Raw genomic sequence first — 18,378 nt, forward strand, 5'->3', positions numbered from 1 at the left:
ATCCAACCCCACTGTGATCACCAGCCCAGGGCACTCAGTGCCAGAGTGATCCCAGTGGGGTTGGATCAAGGGTTGGACTTGATGATCTCAGAGGTCTCTTCCAACCCAACTGAGAAGAGCAACGAGGGTGGAGAAGGGAGTGGAGCACAAGTGCTGTGGGGAGAGGCTGAGGGAGCTGGGGGTGTTCAGTCTGGAGAAGAGGAGGCTCAGAGGTGACCTCAGCACTGTCTGGAACTACCTGAAGGGAAGTTCTGGCCAGGTGGGGGTTGGTCTCTTCTCCCAGGCACTCAGCAATAGGACAAGGGGGCACGATGGGCTCAAGCTCTGCCAGGGGAAATTGAAGTTGGAGATCAGGTAGAAATTCTTTGCAGAGAGAGTGCTCAGGGATTGGAATGGGCTGCCCAGAGAGGGGGTGGATTCCCCATCCCTGGAGGTTTTTCATCTGAGCTTGGCCGTGGCACTGAGTGCCATGATCTGGTAAAGGGACTGGAGTTGGCCCAAGGGTTGGACTTGATGATCTGGGAGGTCTTTTCCAACCCAATCCATTCTATGATTCTATGATTCTAAAGTGAGAAAAATGGAACAGGAATTATTCAGGAAGAGCTGAAAACAGCCCGTGGCCTTCACCAGGGAACAGTGAGAACAACTGGATTCCCTCTCTCCCTCCCACTTGGACTGAGCTTTAGCAGCTTTGCTTAACGTTTCCTTTCTGGTTGCTTAATCTTTCAAGAGTTTTTTTTTAAATAATAATTAAAAAAAGACTGAAATAATGTCCAAATTTCCATCTCTCCTCCTCCTTTTCCTTGGCTTTGCTCAGTCTCGTGACATTGCACATGAGTTGGAGATGATCTTCTGGCTGCAGAGATGTTCCCTTCTCCATAAATCACTTGTTCGGAATAACGGCTCAAGTGGCACATATTCCATATGTATCCAGGTATTTATGGAATATCAGCTGGGTTCTGCTGGGGAGGACAGACCCTCTGTCAGCTGGGCCCACAGAAGTGCCAGTCACCATGTCTGGGATGTTTGAGGTTTCCTTGGAGATGTTTTATTTCTCAACACGGTCCTGAAGGTCTTAATTTGGAAACTCATTCGGTGCCTGTTGGGCAGAGCAAAGAACCACTTTTAAGGTTTGGAAATCAAGCAGCAGGTTATGGGTTTTTTTCAAGGTAAAGTGGAAGAGATGCTGCACATTGTCCCTCCCACCCCCCTCCCCCAGAAACTCACATCTCCATTCCCCATGAATGAAAAGTGCAAATCTGCTAATTAAAATCCTTTAATGGACTAAATGCCACACGGTCTAAAGTGAGCTAAAGATGGAAAAAGATTCACTAAGTAGATCCTGGTTATTAACTATTATCTCCTGCTAATGGCAAGTTCCAAATCCAGAATAATTAACACAAAGTGGGTTTTCCTCGTTATGTTTTAGACCTAATCAAGCTGTGGTTGTTCTGTCTTGATACAATTCACATGATATTGAGCCACTGGTTGATCTAAATCCAATACAGGTGCTCATCCCACTCCCAGTGCTTGGACTGTGGAGTTGCTCCCACAGAGCTCAAACCCAAACCCACATGTTGATGAAGGGATGGAAATGTCCAGCAAAGAGCCAAAAAACTGCAGTGCCAGAGCCACGAGGACCCAGCTGGAATTGCAGCAATAACTAAACAACATGAGGGGACTCATCTTGACTCCCATTGGAATACAGGGAGATGTTCTGCTCTGTCTTTAAGACACTGAAATTCCTACAGACCTCATGCAACTGTTTATATCCCCCTCATTTTCCAAAAGATTCATGTTCTGCCTTTGGAGCAACCAGAAATCCTCCTCCCCACATCAGGTTACGTGAGCCAAGTGCTTCATTCACAGCCAGGGACCAGGGAAGGGTTGGAAGAGCTGCAGTCCCAGTTCAGAGCCCAGCCTAAGGCACCAGGACCTGCCTGATCCCAGCTCAGTCCCAAAATCAGGCTGTTTCCCCCCAAGGGAAAGGCAGGATGGAGAGATGCAGGATTGGATCCGTGTGCTGATGAGGGAGAGACCCACTCTGGATGCCCCCAGGGATGGGGATACAGGGATGAGGATGTTGCAGGGATGATGAGGGTGCAGAGATGATGCTGCAGGGGATGGTGATGCTGCAGCTATGAGGAAGTAGCAGGGATGAAGTTGTAGGGATAATGAAGATGCAGGGATGAAGTTGGAGGGATAATGAAGATGCAGGGATGAAGTCATAGGGATAATGAAGATGCAGGGATGATGAGGATATGGGGATGAAGTCACAGGGACGATGATGATGATGATGATGCAGCTATGATGACATTACAAGGATGAGGATGCAGGGATGAAGTTGTAGGGATAATGAAGATGCAGGGATGAATTTGGGGGGTAATGAAGTTGCAGGGATGATGAGGATATGGGGATGAAGTCACAGGGATGATGATGATGATGATGATGATGATGATGCAGCTATGATGACATTACAAGGATGAGGTTGCAGGGATAATGAGGATGCAGGGATAAGGTATAGAGATGATGCTGCAGGGATGATGATGTTGCAAGGATGATACAGGGATGAGGAGGCAGGGATGAAATTGCAGGGATGAAGTTGCAGGGATGATGAAGATGCAGGGATGGTGATGTTGCAGGAATGATGAGGATGCAGGGATGATGAGGATGCAGGGATGATGAGGATGCAGGGATGATGAGGATGGAGGGATGATGAAGATGGAGGGATGAAGTTGCAGGGATGATACAGGGATGCAGAAATGAAGCTGCAGGGATGATGAGGATGCAGGGATGATGAAGATGCAGGGATGAAGCTGCAGGGATGATGAAGATGGAGGGATGAAGTTGCAGGGATGATGCAGATGCAGGGATGAAGCTGCAGGGATAATGAAGATGGAGGGATGAAGTTGCAGGGATGATGAGGACGCAGGGATGAAGTTGGAGGGATGATGAAGTTGCAGGGATGAAGTTGGAGGGATGACGAAGATGCAGAGATGATGAAGCTGCAGGAATGGTGATGTTGCAGGAATGATGATGTTGCAGGGATGATGAGGATGCAGGGATGATGAGGATGCAGGGATGATGAAGATGAAGGGATGATGAAGATGGAGGGATAAAGTTGCAGGGATGATACAGGGATGCAGGGATGAAGTTGGAGGGATGATGAAGTTGCAGGGATGATGAGGATGCAGGGATGGTGAGGATGCAGGGATAGTGATGTTGCAGGGATGGTGATGTTGCAGGGATGCTGCTGTTGCAGGGATGATGCAGATGCATTTACAGGGATAATGAGGATGTAGGAATGGAGATGTTGCAGGGATGATGAAGATGCACTTCCAGGGATGATGAGGATGCATTTGCAGGGATGATGGCAATGTAGGGATGGTGACATTGCAGGGATGATGATACCAAAGGGATGCTAAAAGCCAGCAGAGAAAGGAGAGAGGGCAACAATTCCCATAAGAAGCAAAGATCCTCTTGCAAGGCAGTGCAGCACTTGGGGAAAATGAGCTTCCAGAGGGGTTCAGTGCTCCTTGCAAGGAGCTCAGACCAGCCAACTGTTCAAGTACCAGCTTATCTGGCAGTGCCAGAAGGGACTATTCATGGGCTTAAGGCTGACTGGGGTTTATGCTTTATTGGACTGGGCTTGCTGGGGGGATTACAGCCCTCCCACCTGCCAGCAGGGAAGGGCTCCTGCTTTTTCAGCAAAGCAATGGTCAAACTACTGGCTCCTCAAGCAGCACTGGAGTGTTACATAATCAATAAACAAACACACAAATAAAACCCAAATAGCACCTTCAGCCCAGGAAATGCCACCGGTTTGGCCAAGATGGGGATGGTGGAGTCAGAGCTCAGAAAATTAAGTGGTAAATAACAATTTTATCCCCATCAGGCAAATAATCCAGAACTTTGGGGTACTCTGAAGCCTTTCCAAGTATCCTGGCTCTTGTAGAAAGGAATCCCATGTTCTCAAATTAACAATGATGATATTTCACTGAACTTGGTAAGAGCAGCAGTGGGAGGGGGAAGTCAGGAGCACTGAGGAGATACCTCTGCTCTGGCTCCTGAAGGGATCCAGATGTCTTTCCATCAGACAGGGGTGATGAAATCCTCTCTACTCCAAGAAAAACAGAGGATATTAAACAGCAGCCACAAAAATTAGATGTTTTTAAATCATCTGAGCCAAATAACTTCTATCTGTGCAGTCAGAGCTGGTAAAGCAAGTCCTGAGAGTGCAAGGACTGAGAAGCTCCTGAGGCTTTGCAGAGGACTGGAAAATAGCTCCTGTTTTTTAAGGGATAAACAAAGTGACCTGCAAAAATGATGGGTCAGGCCATCTGCCACTGATCCCAAACAACATGCTGGGATGGCTGAGAGTCTCAACACAGAATTAAAAAGGAAGATATAATTGATGCCAATCAACGCAGGGTTGGAGAAACCAGATCTTACCATATTAACTTACACCTCTTCTTACTGAGTTCAGTGCTTGGCTGACAAAGGTGCCTGTGTAAAGGTCTCCTCTAAGGGAATTACAGGGCAGTTTGGTTAAGGAAATGGAGGAATAAAGCCAAATTCCCAGGAGATACCACAGGTGAGACACCCAGTTGAACCCAGACACTCCTCCTTGTTCTTGCTGTGTTTTCTCAGAGCATTTTGCAGCTGGGATGGGAGAGACATCCCTGAATGTTTCCAGCCCCAGGAGGGAACCACTCAGGCTTATTTCTGATGCTGCAGAAAGATTTCCTCCTTTAATTCAAAGGGATCTGAGGAGTAGAATCTTCAGGTGTCAGCACTCACCAATGCACATACAGAGGTAGAAAGCCCCTCAAACCTGCAATGCTACACCCAACTCACATTCAACCCCTTCCACATCTCTTCTCCAAACACATTCACACCAGGCAGGTTCATTTTAAGCCCAGACTTCTGATGTCTCATTTTGGACCAGCTGCAACAGTGTGAGGTTTGAATTGTGATGGGGCCACAGTGGCAGCTCCAGAGATCAGCAAGGAGGGAGAGGAGGGTTCTCAACTCTAAAGTCACCGAGATTTCAGGAGAAATGGAACATCAGGGTGGGAAAGGAGAGGGGCAGAGTGAAGAAATCAAAGGAGAGGAGGATGATGATGGGAAGGGGAGCGGAAGGCAGAGCTGACACCCCAGGAACCAGGTGAAAATTCAGGTTTCCCTTCAGCCAGGGGAAATAATTCTGACTATTGGGGTACCCAGGGAGGGTCTGCAGGCTGTGTCAGTTCCAAGAGAGCTGAATTCCACAAAACTTTTGGAGGAGTCCTTACTTCTTGCTCTGTGTTTCAAAACTGCCTCTTCCTTCCACAGAGGGTTTCACTGCAAACACTTCCCAAAGCTGCTCAGTGTCATTTACAGACAGGGAAACTGAGATACTGAAGAGCCAAAGCCAGGCAGGAAACACCACAGTGCTCCAAGAGTTCTGCAGGGACACACATTTCCATGGACTAACAACCCAAAACCAGCGTGGCCAGCAGTGACCCTTCCCCTGGACTCTGCCTTGGGAAGGCCACACCTTGAGTGTTGTGTTCAGTTCTGGGCCCCTCAGTTGAGGCAAGAGCTTGAGGGGCTGGAGCGGGGCCAGAGAAGAGCAACGAGGCTGGAGAAGGGACTGATGTGGCTCTGAGTGTCCTCTGAAACACCTCCAGGGACAGAGAATCCACCATGTCTTGATCCAACCCCACTGTGATCACCAGCCCAGGGCACTCAGTGCCAGAGTGATCCCAGTGGGGTTGGATCAAGGGTTGGACTTGATGATCTCAGAGGTCTCTTCCAAGCCAAGTGAGAAGAGCAACGAGGCTGGAGAAGGGACTGGAGCACAAGTGCTGTGGGGAGAGGCTGAGGGAGCTGGGGGTGTTCAGCCTGGAGAAGAGGAGGCTCAGAGGTGACCTCAGCACTGTCTGGAACTGCCTGAAGGGAAGTTCTGGCCAGGTGGGGGTTGGTCTCTTCTCCCAGACACTCAGCAATAGGGTCTGTGGGGTTCTATGGGGGGTCCATGGGGGTCTATAGGGGATCTATAGGGGTGTGTGAGGGTCTATGGGGTGCATGGTGGTCTATGAGCATCTATAGGAGATCTATGAGGCATCTCTGGGGGGGTCTATAGGGGTTCTATGGAGGTCTATAGGGGGTCTATGGGGGTCTGTGGGGGAGTCTATGGGGGTGTATGGGGGGTCTATAGGATTCTATAGGGTATCTATAGGGGGTATGAGGATCTGTGGGGTCTATGGGAGTCTGTGGGGGGGTCTATGGGAGTCTGTGGGGGGTCTATAGGGAGTCTGTGGGGGGTCTATAAGGGGTCTGTGGGGGGGTCTATGGGGGATCTATAGGGGTGTGTGAGGATCTATGGGGTGTATGGGGGTCTATGAGCATCTATAGGGGTTCTATGGGGGTCTATGGGATTCTATAGGGCTCTATAGGGGTGTGTGAGGATCTGTGGGGTGTATGGGGGTCTATGAGAATCTGAAGGGGGTGTGTGAGCATCTATGGGGGGCTTTGGGGGGTCTGTGGGATTCTATAAGGCCCCAGGCACTCAGCAATAGGACAAGGGGGCACGATGGGCTCAAGCTCTGCCAGGGGAAATTGAAGTTGGAGATCAGAAGGAAATTCTTTGCAGAGAGAGTGCTCAGGGATTGGAATGGGCTGCCCAGAGAGGGGGTGGATTCCCCATCCCTGGAGGTTTTTCACCTGACCTTGGCCGTGGCACTGAGTGCCATGATCTGGTAAAGGGACTGGAGTTGGACCAAGGGTTGGACTTGATGATCTTGAAGGGTTTTTCCAACCCAATCCTTTCTGTGGATGTGGCACTGAGTGAGAATCCACCACATCTTGATCCAACCCCACTGGGATCATCATGTCTTGATCCAACCACGTCTTGATCCAACCCCACTGGGATCATCATGTCTTGATCCAACCACGTCTTGATCCAACCCCACTGTGATCACCAGCCCAGGGCACTCCGTGCCCTGGGCTGGTGATCACAGTAGGGTTGGATCAAGGGTTGGACTTTATGATCTCAGAGGTCTTTTCCAACCCAATCCATTCTATGATTCAATGAATCTATTCTATGAAATCCCCAGGGGAGGCTCAGCATCACCCACCACCACCATCACACTCAGCTCCTTCCTTGCACCAAGTCCAAGAGGAAACATCTCTCTGCAAAGGCAAAGAACACTTTGCCAAGCCTGTGCTCATCCCATCCATCCTCCATCCATCCCTGTTTTTAGCTTCCTATGAGAGTAATAGGCCAGGATAGATCCCTCTCCCCTCACCACAGCTGAGCTTTTGGGGCTTCCACCACCAACCAAGCCCAAAGGATTTTCTCTCTATCTCTCCATGACAGCACTTTGGAGGCAGAAAAGCAAATCAGCTGGTGCTGGTCTGTAGGAATAATAAGAGATTTTTGAGTTAAGAAAAAGGGTTTTTAGAATAACAGACAGAGTTTTGAGGCCTCCTAACAGGTGAGAGTTGATTCTGTAGGAAAGAGACCAATTGCTGGCAAAACCAAAGAAGATGAGAAGGCTTTGAGTTATTGAGGAATCTTGGAAGATGGTGTGGTCATGGCAATCGTGCTAAAAGTATCATCCAATTAAAGCTTTGATGAGTTTAATGGACGCTGTGGTTTCAACCTATTGGATGCAGAGATGGGCAGGAAGAAGGTTGGGATATATTCTGTAATTAGAAGTTAATTGAGGCCTTTTTACCTGCCTTTTGTCTCTCCATGGAGTTCTTGAATAAAACTGTCTCTGAGTGTGACACCTGTAAGCTGTGGCCTAATTAATTAATCTTCTCTTGTCTTCAGAATTTCTGTGAACTCACAGAATTTTAACAGCATTTTCTTTTACACTGGTCAGCACCAAAATAAACCTGATTTCCCCCTGCAGTTTGTTGAGAGCGGGGACGGCCACCAGCTCATCTTGCCAAACATCCAAACCCAACCTGGCCACGTTAGAGCTGCTAAAAATGAAGTGCAACCACTGCAGCAAAGCCCCAGACGTGCCAGAAACACGCTCAGAAAAGCCTCAGAATCGCAAGTCTGAAGGAAATGAATCATTCCTAAACAAACCCAGCAGCGCCTGCTGCCGTCGGCAGGGCCAAGCCTGGGGCTCAAAATGAGTGTGAAGCAAACGGCTGTTCCCACCGGGAGGAGGGGAAGGGCAGCGAGCAGGGAATGTTTCAGCTCCTCCCGACTCCAGAGAGAGGCTGAAGGAGATTGGAGACATGTTTTAATTTACTTGAGCACGTCTCGGGTCATAAGAAGGAGAGAAGTGACGGTGCCCCGCGGGGAGGTTTGTGCAGGAAGGTTTCCCTGCCCTGCTGAACGTTCTCAGCGTGGAAAATTCAGGCTCTGGGCGGTGATGAGACACAAATGGACCCTGAAACTTGTGGGTGGCAGAGAGCAGCACCTGATTCCTGGAAGGAAAAGCACAGAGGGGCTCCCAGGGCTTGATTTTGTGGCTGATTTTTGGCAGCAACAGGGCTAAGAGGGTGCCAGTTGTGAGGGTGATGTGGGACTCTGCAGACATCCCTCTTCATGGGAACCAGCCCACACTGGGAATGGTCCTCAGGAGCAAAAACTGGGATTTGCTGAGTGACAAACAGCAGGAGCCCCAACACCTTCCCAAGGCAGGGCAACCAACGAGCATCCAGCAGGTGGGATCAGTATCCCTTTGATAGAGACATCATCACTCATTTGTGTTTGGGAAGACAAGTAGGAGAGTTAAAGGTTTCAATTATATCTCAGGCTCAACCAGAGAGGATCTGGGAGAGCTTTGGCTGGATCAAGAACCAGGAGGGACCAGGGGGACAGGGCTAGGGCTGCTCTGCAGGAATTCCCTGGCAAGCAATGTGGCCCCTCCATGGGTTGGTTCTGTCCCTATCCCAGGGCTGGACTCCCCTCTTTGTGCCAGTCTGATTTCTGACCTAAGAAACCCCCTCTTATCACCTCCAAAAATTAAGTTAAACTCTTCCACCACCACTGCCATAGAAGCAATTCCCAGCTGGGATGAGGCACCTCAAGGAATCCACCTCAAAATATCCCCAAACAATCCTCATCAAAGGGGTGATGAGCACATTTCCAGCACTGTTTCCAAGGAAAAGAAGCACATCACTCCATCATTCCATGCTCAATGGCCAGATATCACTCTGCACCCACAGCAATACCCATCGGGATGATCTGGACTTCTGTCATGTCTACAGGGATGGAATGACTTGAGGGATGGGCTGATTCCAATGGGATGGAGTTCAACAAGGCCAAGTGCAGGTCCTGCCCTTTGGCCACCCCAAGCCCTGCAGCGCTCCAGGCTGGGCACAGAGTGGCTGGAGAGCAGCCAGGCAGAGGGACCTGGGGGGACTGAGGGACAGGAAGTTCAACAGGAGCCACCAGTGTGCCCAGGTGGCCAAGAAGGCCAAGGGGATCCTGGCCTGGATCCAAACTAGCGTGGCCAGCAGGCCCAGGGCAGTGACCCTTCCCCTGGACTCTGCCTTGGGGAGGCCACACCTTGAGTGTTGTGTTCAGTTCTGGGCCCCTCAGTTGAGGCAAGAGATTGAGGGGCTGGAGCGGGGCCAGAGAAGAGCAACGAGGCTGGAGAAGGGACTGGAGGTGGCACTGAGTGTCCTCTGAAACACCTCCAGGGACAGAGAATCCAACATGTCTTGATCCAACCCCACTGTGATCACCAGCCCAGGGCACTCAGTGCCAGAGTGATCCCAGTGGGGTTGGATCAAGGGTTGGACTTGATGATCTCAGAGGTCTCTTCCAACCCAAGTGAGAAGAGCAACAAGGCTGGAGAAGGGACTGGAGCACAAGTGCTGTGGGGAGAGGCTGAGGGAGCTGGGGGTGTTCAGCCTGGAGAAGAGGAGGCTCAGAGGTGACCTCAGCACTGTCTGGAACTGCCTGAAGGGAAGTTCTGGCCAGGTGGGGGTTGGTCTCTTCTCCCAGACACTCAGCAATAGGACAAGGGGGCACGATGGGCTCAAGCTCTGCCAGGGGAAATTGAAGTTGGAGATCAGGAAAAAATCCTTTCCAGAGAGAGTGCTCAGGGATTGGAATGGGCTGCCCAGAGAGGGGGTGGATTCCCCATCCCAGGAGGTTTTTCAGCTGAGCTTGGCCGTGGCACTGAGTGCCATGATCTGGTAAAGGTACTGGAGTTGGACCAAGGGTTGGACTTGATGATCTTGGAGGGCTTTTCCAACCCAATCTGTGATTCTGTGATTCTGTGATTCTGTGACTCGGGAAAACTGGGAAAGGCAGGAATATCCCATCCTTAACCCCTCCTCCAGCTCTGCAACACCCTCAGTGTCGAGCCAAGTGTCCTGTTCACACTCTGGGTAAGACCCAGAGCAGGGGATGGTGCAGGACAGCACTGAAGGAGACAATTGTTAGCAGATTTCCCTTCCCACAGCACCCTGTAATTACAGAATCATGGAATGTTTTGGATTGGAAAGGCCCTTAAAGATCATCAGTGCAAAGATCATATAAGATCCAGGAATTCCCTATTTCCCTGTGCCCACACGATGCCTTTGCACGAGGATGTTGGTACTCTGAGCTCTCCTTCCCACTACACACAACAGACTGAAGGGCAAAATAAGTCACTTTTAAATCCTTTTTGTCCATTTTCACTCCCGGGTTTGCAACCCACCCAAAGATCACTTGATAAAGCATCTGTAAACGGGGCAAACCAAGCCCTGTTTCCACCGGGCTGCTCTGTCAGCTCTCACCAGGAGATGCATATTTTAAAAGCTTGGCAGGAGAGGGCTCCAAACTACACAATTAAACAGATCTTACACAGAACGCTCTCGGTGCACACCAACCACCACACCCTGTGCTATCCCTGCAGGAGAAACCACTTTGGAGCCCGTGGCCCCGATGGCTCCTTCCCTTCTGCTGGAGAAAACACTTGTTTGCCCTTTGCCTCTGCTTAATTGTCCATAAAGTGGGGTTTAAAAACAAAACCCGAGCTCTTTTGTCAAGGGATGGACCGGGAACAATTGCCTGGGAAGAAATTTGACTCTCCTGGAGGAAAGAGATACCTTCATCCCTTGTCTGTGTCCACACGTGGCATGGGATGGATTCTGCTCTGCTCCTCAGGCACCCCAAGCACCCAAAGGGCATCTATTGTGCTGGAGAACAACAGATCCTTTTTAGAAGAGTTCAAGCCTGAAAACACACACAAAAAAGGGCAAAGAAACAGGAGATAAAGGTGATGGTGTTAAAGTACCAAGTGGAGGGTTCAGGGTTGGGGTTTCTGCCCTGCAGCCCCCAGGGGGGCATCCAGGGCTCAAACAGGGAAATAAAATACCAAGGGAAAAGGAAAGGGGAGGGAGCCTGTGAAAAGAGGCATCAGGTTGTACAAGGCTCTCTAGCACCCAGTGCCTCCATCCTGGGGGCTGGAATTAGATGATCTTTAAGGTCCTTTCCAACCCAACCCACTGTGATCCTGTGGTGAACTGGGAGCATCCCTGGAGGCACCTCCAGCCTTCCAGGGCTGCAGCCCTTGCTCCCACCCTGCTGTGCCAGCAGTAACGTTGGTCTTTCCCTTCACCAGTATGAAGGCCAGGGGAGGAGAAGGGCATTTCTGAGGGCACCCTGGGGCCAAGCTGGGGAGGCCACACAGGGATTACCAGCACTCCAGGGTCCCTCCTTCCCTTGATGGAGGGGAAGGGGGAGCCTTTGTTTATTTTACTTCGGGCTTATGATGCTTATTTTGCTTATGCTTATTCTATTTATGCTTATTTTGCTTATGCTGATTCTATTTATGCTTATTTTGCTTATGCTTATTCTACTTATGCTCATTTTGTTGATGCCTATTCTGTTTATGCTCATTTACCTGGGAATTCTTATTTTCTTATTTTAGTTTTGCTTTTATACTCATCATGGAATTTGCTCAGTAATATGAAGTTCAGTGTGTAACATGTAGCAAAACTCACTCACTGTCCTCGAAGGTGCAAACCAAATAAACCAGCCAGGATACCCCCATGATAAGTCAGAAAACATGTCAAAAGAACAAGGTAAGTCCCATTAGACCAGCTAAAGATGCCAACGAGACTGGTTTGAATCAGTTCTGAGCAAAAGGTAGAAAGTCCACAGGAGGAAGATGTTTTACTTCATCCCTAAAGACCCCCAAAGACACCACCCTGAATTACCAGGAGGAACAGCACAAGTGCAAGGAGTGCATGATCAGTTCTTGAGACTCATTATCATAACCCTCCTTCTCTAAGAAAACAATGTTTATGCATGAAAGAAAAATAAATATGTCTAATTTACTTGGATATAAACCCTTTGTGTGTCTGTTTTTGGAGGAGTTACCCCCCCATGTGTCCTGGGCCAGACTAAAAGTGCCTCTCTATAACCCCACTGGGTTTTTATTCCACAAAACACCCTCTGCTCGCTGTCTGGGCACTGGGAAATGTCAGCCAGGAGTTGTGGTAATGCCCTTTCCTCCCTTTAATGTACTGAGCTGATGCTGGGCCTTTTCCTCACAGGCAGCAGCTCTGCTGACACTAATCCCCTAATTCTGCCCCCTTAAGCACATTAGGAACAGTCAAGTCCAACACTCTGAGAAGGCTGAAGCTCGTCTTTAACTCCCCTGAGGCTGTAAAACACTCCCTGGTCCCCTAACAGGAGGTTCCTGGGAAGAGAGCAGAGCCAGTTTCACACCAGCTGGTGTGGAGAGAGCAGTTTTTCAGTGATCTCTCCAATTCCTGACACAACACGTGCCACAGCCAGTCCCAACAGGAAGCATTTATTGCAGAGTCACAGAATCACAGGACGGTTTGGGTTGGAAGGGATCTTAAAGATCATCCAGTTCCACCCTCCTGCCATGGGCAAAACCTGGGATTTGCTGAGTGACAAACAGCAGGAGCCCCAACGCCTTCCCAAGGTGGGGCAACCAACGAGCATCCAGCAGGTGGGATCAGTATCCCTTTGACAGAGACATCATCACTCATTTCTCTGTTTGGGAAGACAAGTAGGAGAGTTAAAGGTCTCAATTATATCTCAGGCTCAACCAGAGAGGATCTGGGAGAGCTTTGGCTGGATCAAGAACCAGGAGGGGGCAGGGGGACAGGGCTAGGGCTGCTCTGCAGGAGTTCCCTGGCAAACAATGTGGCCCCTCCATGGGATGGTTCTGTCCCTATCCCAGGGCTGGACCCCCCTCTTTGTGCCAGTCTGATTTCTGACCTAAGAAACTCCTGCCATGGGCAGGGACACCTTCCACTACTGAGGTGGCTCAGGTTGCTCAGTTTATCTCATTTAACCTCCAAGACAGCAGAGAGGGGAGATGCAAACAGAAACAGGGCAGGCCATCAAAGGATATCCCCAGTTTTCCATTTTAAATCTTTGTGTGCATTGAAAAGACAGAGCAGCAGTGGTTTTATGTTTCAGAGTGGTACCATTTGCTAGTGAAAAGTCTTTTTTTTCAGCCTGAAAGAGGAGAAATTTGGGTTGGATATATGGAAGGAATTCTTCCCTGGGAGGGTGGTGAGACCCTGGCACTGGAGGCCCAGAGAGAAGCTGTGGCTGCCCCATCCCTGGGAGTGTCCAAGGCCAGGTGGGACAGGGCTTGGAACAACCTGGGATGGTGGAAGGTGCCTCTGCCCATGGCAAGGGGTGGAACTGGACCTCTAAGGTCCCTTCCAACCCAAACCATTCTATGATATTACTGGAGCAAAACTGCCTTTTACCCCAGTGGGTTGAAATGGTTTCCTTGCCACCTCTCCCACCCAGCATCTTCTACCATCAATAAAATACACTGGAAACTGTTCTGCCCCTCCCAAATCGAGCAGGGAGGAGACAGGAAAACAAACCAACAACTTGCAAGGTTTGTGCTTATTTTAGATGACAGAGAAACTGAAAATTGTTCTGTGCCATTTCCAGAAGTGCAGGTGGTTTCTGTACCCTGTGCAGACACAAAACTCATCTGCAAACTCTCCCAAACGAGATATTTCCACTGCCTTTAAACTCAAACCCTCCTTTTATAGAAATCTGCATTGTGTGGAAGCTTTAATAAAATTTAATGAGAGTAAAATTGAATAACAATAAAAGTTAATAATGACAGAAAGGGAGAACTGATAGTCAGAAATTAGATTTCAGCACACTGACAGCTGTTGGGAAATGGCATGTTGGGATGTTCCCAGTTATCCCTATCAAGGAATCCCAGTTATCTTGGATAAGATATATCAAATTTGTAACTTCTGATGATGCCTCAGAGCATCTTCCCAATAAAGACCATTTGTCTGACTCTACAGCAGCTCCAGTAAAACATCCCACACCAGTAGCCAAGGAGCAGCTGTGATGCTTTTCCTGGGGCTAAGGGACAGTGTTACCAACTGCCCAGATCCCTTAAATTCGGGATAAAATCCCAGCTAAACTCAGATTTTGGCATGACTGGCACCTCTCATGACACATCCCTGGGAAAGGTGTGACTCACACAGGTTGGGGCCAAACCTCTCCCTGATGTAGGAGGTATTTAACAACATCCCTCTTCCCTGTGCTACCTCAAAGGAATTTGGATTTATTTAACCCAAAATCCAGCAAAACTGAACAGAGCCAGAGCAATGTCCTCAAGGCTGAGGAGTCTGGAACTGCCCTGGGCCTGAGTCAATAGTAGGGGTAAGATGAAAGCCCTACAAAAAACCACCTTTTTAGCACAGAATTGAAGAAATCCAGCAAGAGAAGCAGCAGGAATTCCCTCCTACCCCAGCACTAAAAAGCAAAGTGAACAGCAAATATAATCAGAGGAGCTACAAAATGTGATCCCACTTTATCTAATGTGTATAAAAATACCCAAGAGCTGCAGGATAGGCTGGAAAATAAAAGTAAGCAGTGGAAAGCGTGGGGTTTGTCCTCCAAAAAAGCAACATTCCTTTATGACTCCATTAAAGTGTATCCCATGCAAAGCTCACCTGATCCCATCGGATGTCCCGTGGCCCCTGGTGCTCATGTGAAGATGAAACCGGTGAGTTTTCCCCAGCAGGATTTTTGGTTACTTTTCAGTCCTGCTCTTTCCTGTCTCCTGAGGTTTCCCAGCTGAGCTTCCTGCTCAGGGCTGCTTCCCATGAGGTTTGGGGTCATTCTTGGTGGAGCAGGACAAACCTCCATCCCCGAATTTCCCTGCCAAAGGAGCTCCTCAGTGGGGGAGAGGTGGATTTGGGGGGTGTTTATTGCCTGGGGGGGCTTTACTGGGGACATGGTCCGGGAAGGGGGTGCAGAGTCGCGACGTCCTGTGGGATGATGAGGCTGGAACCATCTGGAAAAAGGGTTTTTTTTTTGCGGGAAGAGCGAGGACCAAGGGGGATGGAAGAAGGAATGCCATGACAACCTTCGGGGGTTTCCCAGGAAACCAGGGTGACCATGGCAACTGCATCACTCCTGGCTGGAATCAGCGACTTCCGCTGGAAGGCGTGTTTGCCACTTTAATCTTCTTGTGATAAGCAGCTGCATCTCGCCCCAAAGTGTTGCAAATAAAGGAGGAAAAATCCCTTTGTCTCCAGCTGGGCGGGTTGGAGGCTGCCCAGAGACGATCCTGCATCCCCTGGTCCAAGCCAGTATCGCTCCTGGCTCCTGAAATCATTCCATTATGCCTTTCCCTTCCCTCCTCCCTACACACAGACCCTCTGCACAGCCACAGATTGGACAGTGGATGGAATTATTCCATCGAGTTACAGGGGAAGGGAATTAAGAACAAAAAATGAGGGCTTTGGTTTGGTTTTGGTTTTTTTCTGTTTAAATCAGCATTGATTGCACTTGGTCTCTGACCGATTAGAGAATTTCATAAACGATCTAATGGGGGGAAAAATGGACTCTGTGCTGTGCCCATAATGGCTCATCACGTGTTTCAATATTAAGCATTTAAGTTTAACAATGTGGTAACAGACACTCTCTGCAAAATTAAAAGGGCTATTTCCTCCCAACCCCCCTCCCAGCATGTTCTGCCACATGCAACATTCCCCCACCCAATCCGAGGTGGTTAATCCAACAACTGATTTGATGTGAGAGAAGGGAAATCTGCCCCACGCTGCCTTCAGGGAAAGGGGAGGGGGGAAATTCAGGAGCAAAGCCACAGGTTCCCCAAAACCCAAGAAAGCAAAGCAGCCCCGCAACACGTTGCAGAACAAACACCTGTTTCAACAGTGAGTGTGGTTTCTCTTCATCTTCCTCGTCTTCGTTACCGTTTCGCCGTTCTCTTCTTCTGAGAATTCGAAATCCTTTGATTTTTGGATCCTTAGAAAGGAAGGAGCTAAAAAAATAAAGGTATCCAAAGGAGGGCACACACAGACTGACGATGGTGCATCTTCCACACGACATCGACACACAGTTATTATTGTTATTATTATGGATATCATTTTACCGCATCCTCGGGGGGTTCGTCGCTGTTTGTTTGGTCTGGGATTTGATTTTAAACATCCGTAAAGATCTTTTTGATGTTCACACAGTTGGGATTGTTCGTGGTTGTGCAGTTGCCTGCTTTGAAGGCAGCCTGTTTGAATGCACTGTGGTTGATCCCCCCTTCCTCGATGACCATGTACTCAGACTTGCTGAGGGTGGAATCGCTGCGAGTCTTCTTCATCTCCTCGCTGGATGAGAGGTGCTGGCAGCTCCCAACATGCAGGTACTGGGCTTGCTCCTCACCTTCTGTCTCCCGGTGGTAGAAATAGTTGAAATTGGAGACTATCACGGGCACGGGGAGGGCGATGGTCAGCACCCCTGCGATGGCACAGAGAGACCCCACAATCTTGCCCCCGATGGTGATGGGGTGCATGTCCCCATAGCCCACCGTGGTCATGGTCACCACGGCCCACCAGAAGGCATCAGGGATGCTACTGAAACCCGAACTGGGGTCGTCGGCCTCTGCGAAGTAAACGGCGCTGGAGAAGAGGATGACGCCGATGAAGAGGAAGAAGATGAGCAGGCCCAGCTCCCTCATGCTGGCCTTGAGGGTCTGCCCCAGGATCTGCAGCCCCTTGGAGTGCCGGGAGAGCTTGAAGATGCGGAAGACCCGGACCAGGCGGATGACTCGGAGGATGGCCAAGGACATGGCTTGCTGGCCATTGCCTTGTCTCTCTGCCAGCTCCGTGCCCAGCGTGATGAAGTAGGGGATGATGGCCACAATGTCAATGATATTCATGATGTTCTTGGAGAAGGTGGCCTTGCTGGGGCAGGCAAAGAAACGGACCAGCAGCTCAAAGGAGAACCAGATGATGCACAAAGTCTCCACCACAAAGAAAGGGTCCGTGAAGGATGACACCATAGAAGCAGCTGAGGACGAGGAGTTGGTGAAGACATCAGGTGGGAGAGGGCCACCACTTGTCCCGAAGGTCGCCCCAGTTCCCTCGTAGTCGTGATCATCCCTGAATTCAGGCAGGGTCTCCAGACAGAAGATGACAATAGAGATAAGGATGACCAGGACAGAGACAATGGCAATGCCTCGGGCTGGCCCAGAGCTCTCAGGGTACTCGAAGAGGAGCCACACTTGGCGCTGAAACTCTTTGTCGGGAAGTGGCCGCTGTTCCTCCCGAATGAAACCCTCATCCTCCCGAAACTTCTCCATAGCTTCCTCCCCCAGCTGGTAGAAGCGGATCTCCTCGGAGAAGATGTCAATGGGGACGTTGACGGGTCGCCGGATGCGCCCACCCGACTGGTAGTAGTAGAGGATGGCGTCGAAGCTGGGGCGGTTGCGGTCAAAGAAATACTCGTTTCGCAGGGGGTCGAAGTATCTCATCCTCTTCCGCGGGTCCCCCAGCAGTGTCTCAGGGAACTGTGCCAGCGTCTTCAGCTGGGTCTCAAACCTCAGCCCCGAGATGTTGATCACCACCCGCTCGCAGCACTCGTGGTCCCCGCCGCCCTCGGGCTGCCCGGCGGGCACGGCCGGGACCGGGGGCTGCTCGTAGCGCTCCGCGCCGAGCAGAGCGGGAGGAGGTTGCGGTTCTTCCAGCAAAGGGTCTCCTCCTCCGCCGCCGCCGCCTCCCACCACGGTCATGCTGCCCTCCTCCCCTTCTTCACCCTCCTCCTCCTCCTGCTCGGGGCCGGGCTGGGGGGCGGCGGGGGGCTCGGTGTAGCCCAGGTTGTGGTGGCTGCTGCTCGAGCCGCCCCGAGGGTGCCGGGCGGCGGAGGAGGCGGCGGGGGAGTAGAGCAAGCTCCGACGCTCGTCCATAAAGGTGTGGGGCGGAAGGGGAAGGGGGGGGAGGGAGGATCGGAGAGGCGGCAGCCGAAGCCTCTTCTTCCTCCTCTTCCTCTTCCTCCGGGCGGAGAGGAGAGAAACAGCCGCCCGACTATTCGAGCGGCTGGCGCTGCTCTGAGGGAGCTGAGGCTCTTCTCAAAAAATCCGCCCCCAGCCCTGGCACCGCCTCGCTCAGTCA

General features: G+C 50.4%; 1 protein-coding gene across 3 annotated transcripts; it reads right to left on the reverse strand.

The window, feature by feature from the left end:
• Nucleotides 1–77: 77 nt before the first annotated feature.
• Nucleotides 78–18,287, reverse strand: LOC139683560 (potassium voltage-gated channel subfamily A member 3-like). Of its 3 annotated transcripts, XM_071578826.1 has the most exons (3): nucleotides 14,926–18,287; nucleotides 11,053–11,179; nucleotides 78–1,099 (listed from the first exon to the last, which is right to left on the reverse strand). In XM_071578826.1, exon 1 carries the CDS (start codon nucleotides 18,171–18,173, stop codon nucleotides 16,419–16,421), a length of 1,755 nt encoding a protein of 584 aa, XP_071434927.1. In that variant the 5' UTR covers nucleotides 18,174–18,287; the 3' UTR covers nucleotides 78–1,099; nucleotides 11,053–11,179; nucleotides 14,926–16,418. The 3 variants fall into 3 exon arrangements, with proteins under 3 accessions (XP_071434927.1, XP_071434928.1, XP_071434929.1); XM_071578827.1 differs by lacking the exon at nucleotides 11,053–11,179; XM_071578828.1 differs by lacking the exons at nucleotides 78–1,099; nucleotides 11,053–11,179 and adding an exon at nucleotides 3,366–3,421.
• Between the last annotated feature and the right edge of the window lie 91 nt (nucleotides 18,288–18,378).

The sequence above is a fragment of the Pithys albifrons genome, chromosome 28, assembly GCF_047495875.1.
Source record: "Pithys albifrons albifrons isolate INPA30051 chromosome 28, PitAlb_v1, whole genome shotgun sequence".
Classification (NCBI taxonomy): Eukaryota; Metazoa; Chordata; class Aves; order Passeriformes; family Thamnophilidae; genus Pithys; species Pithys albifrons.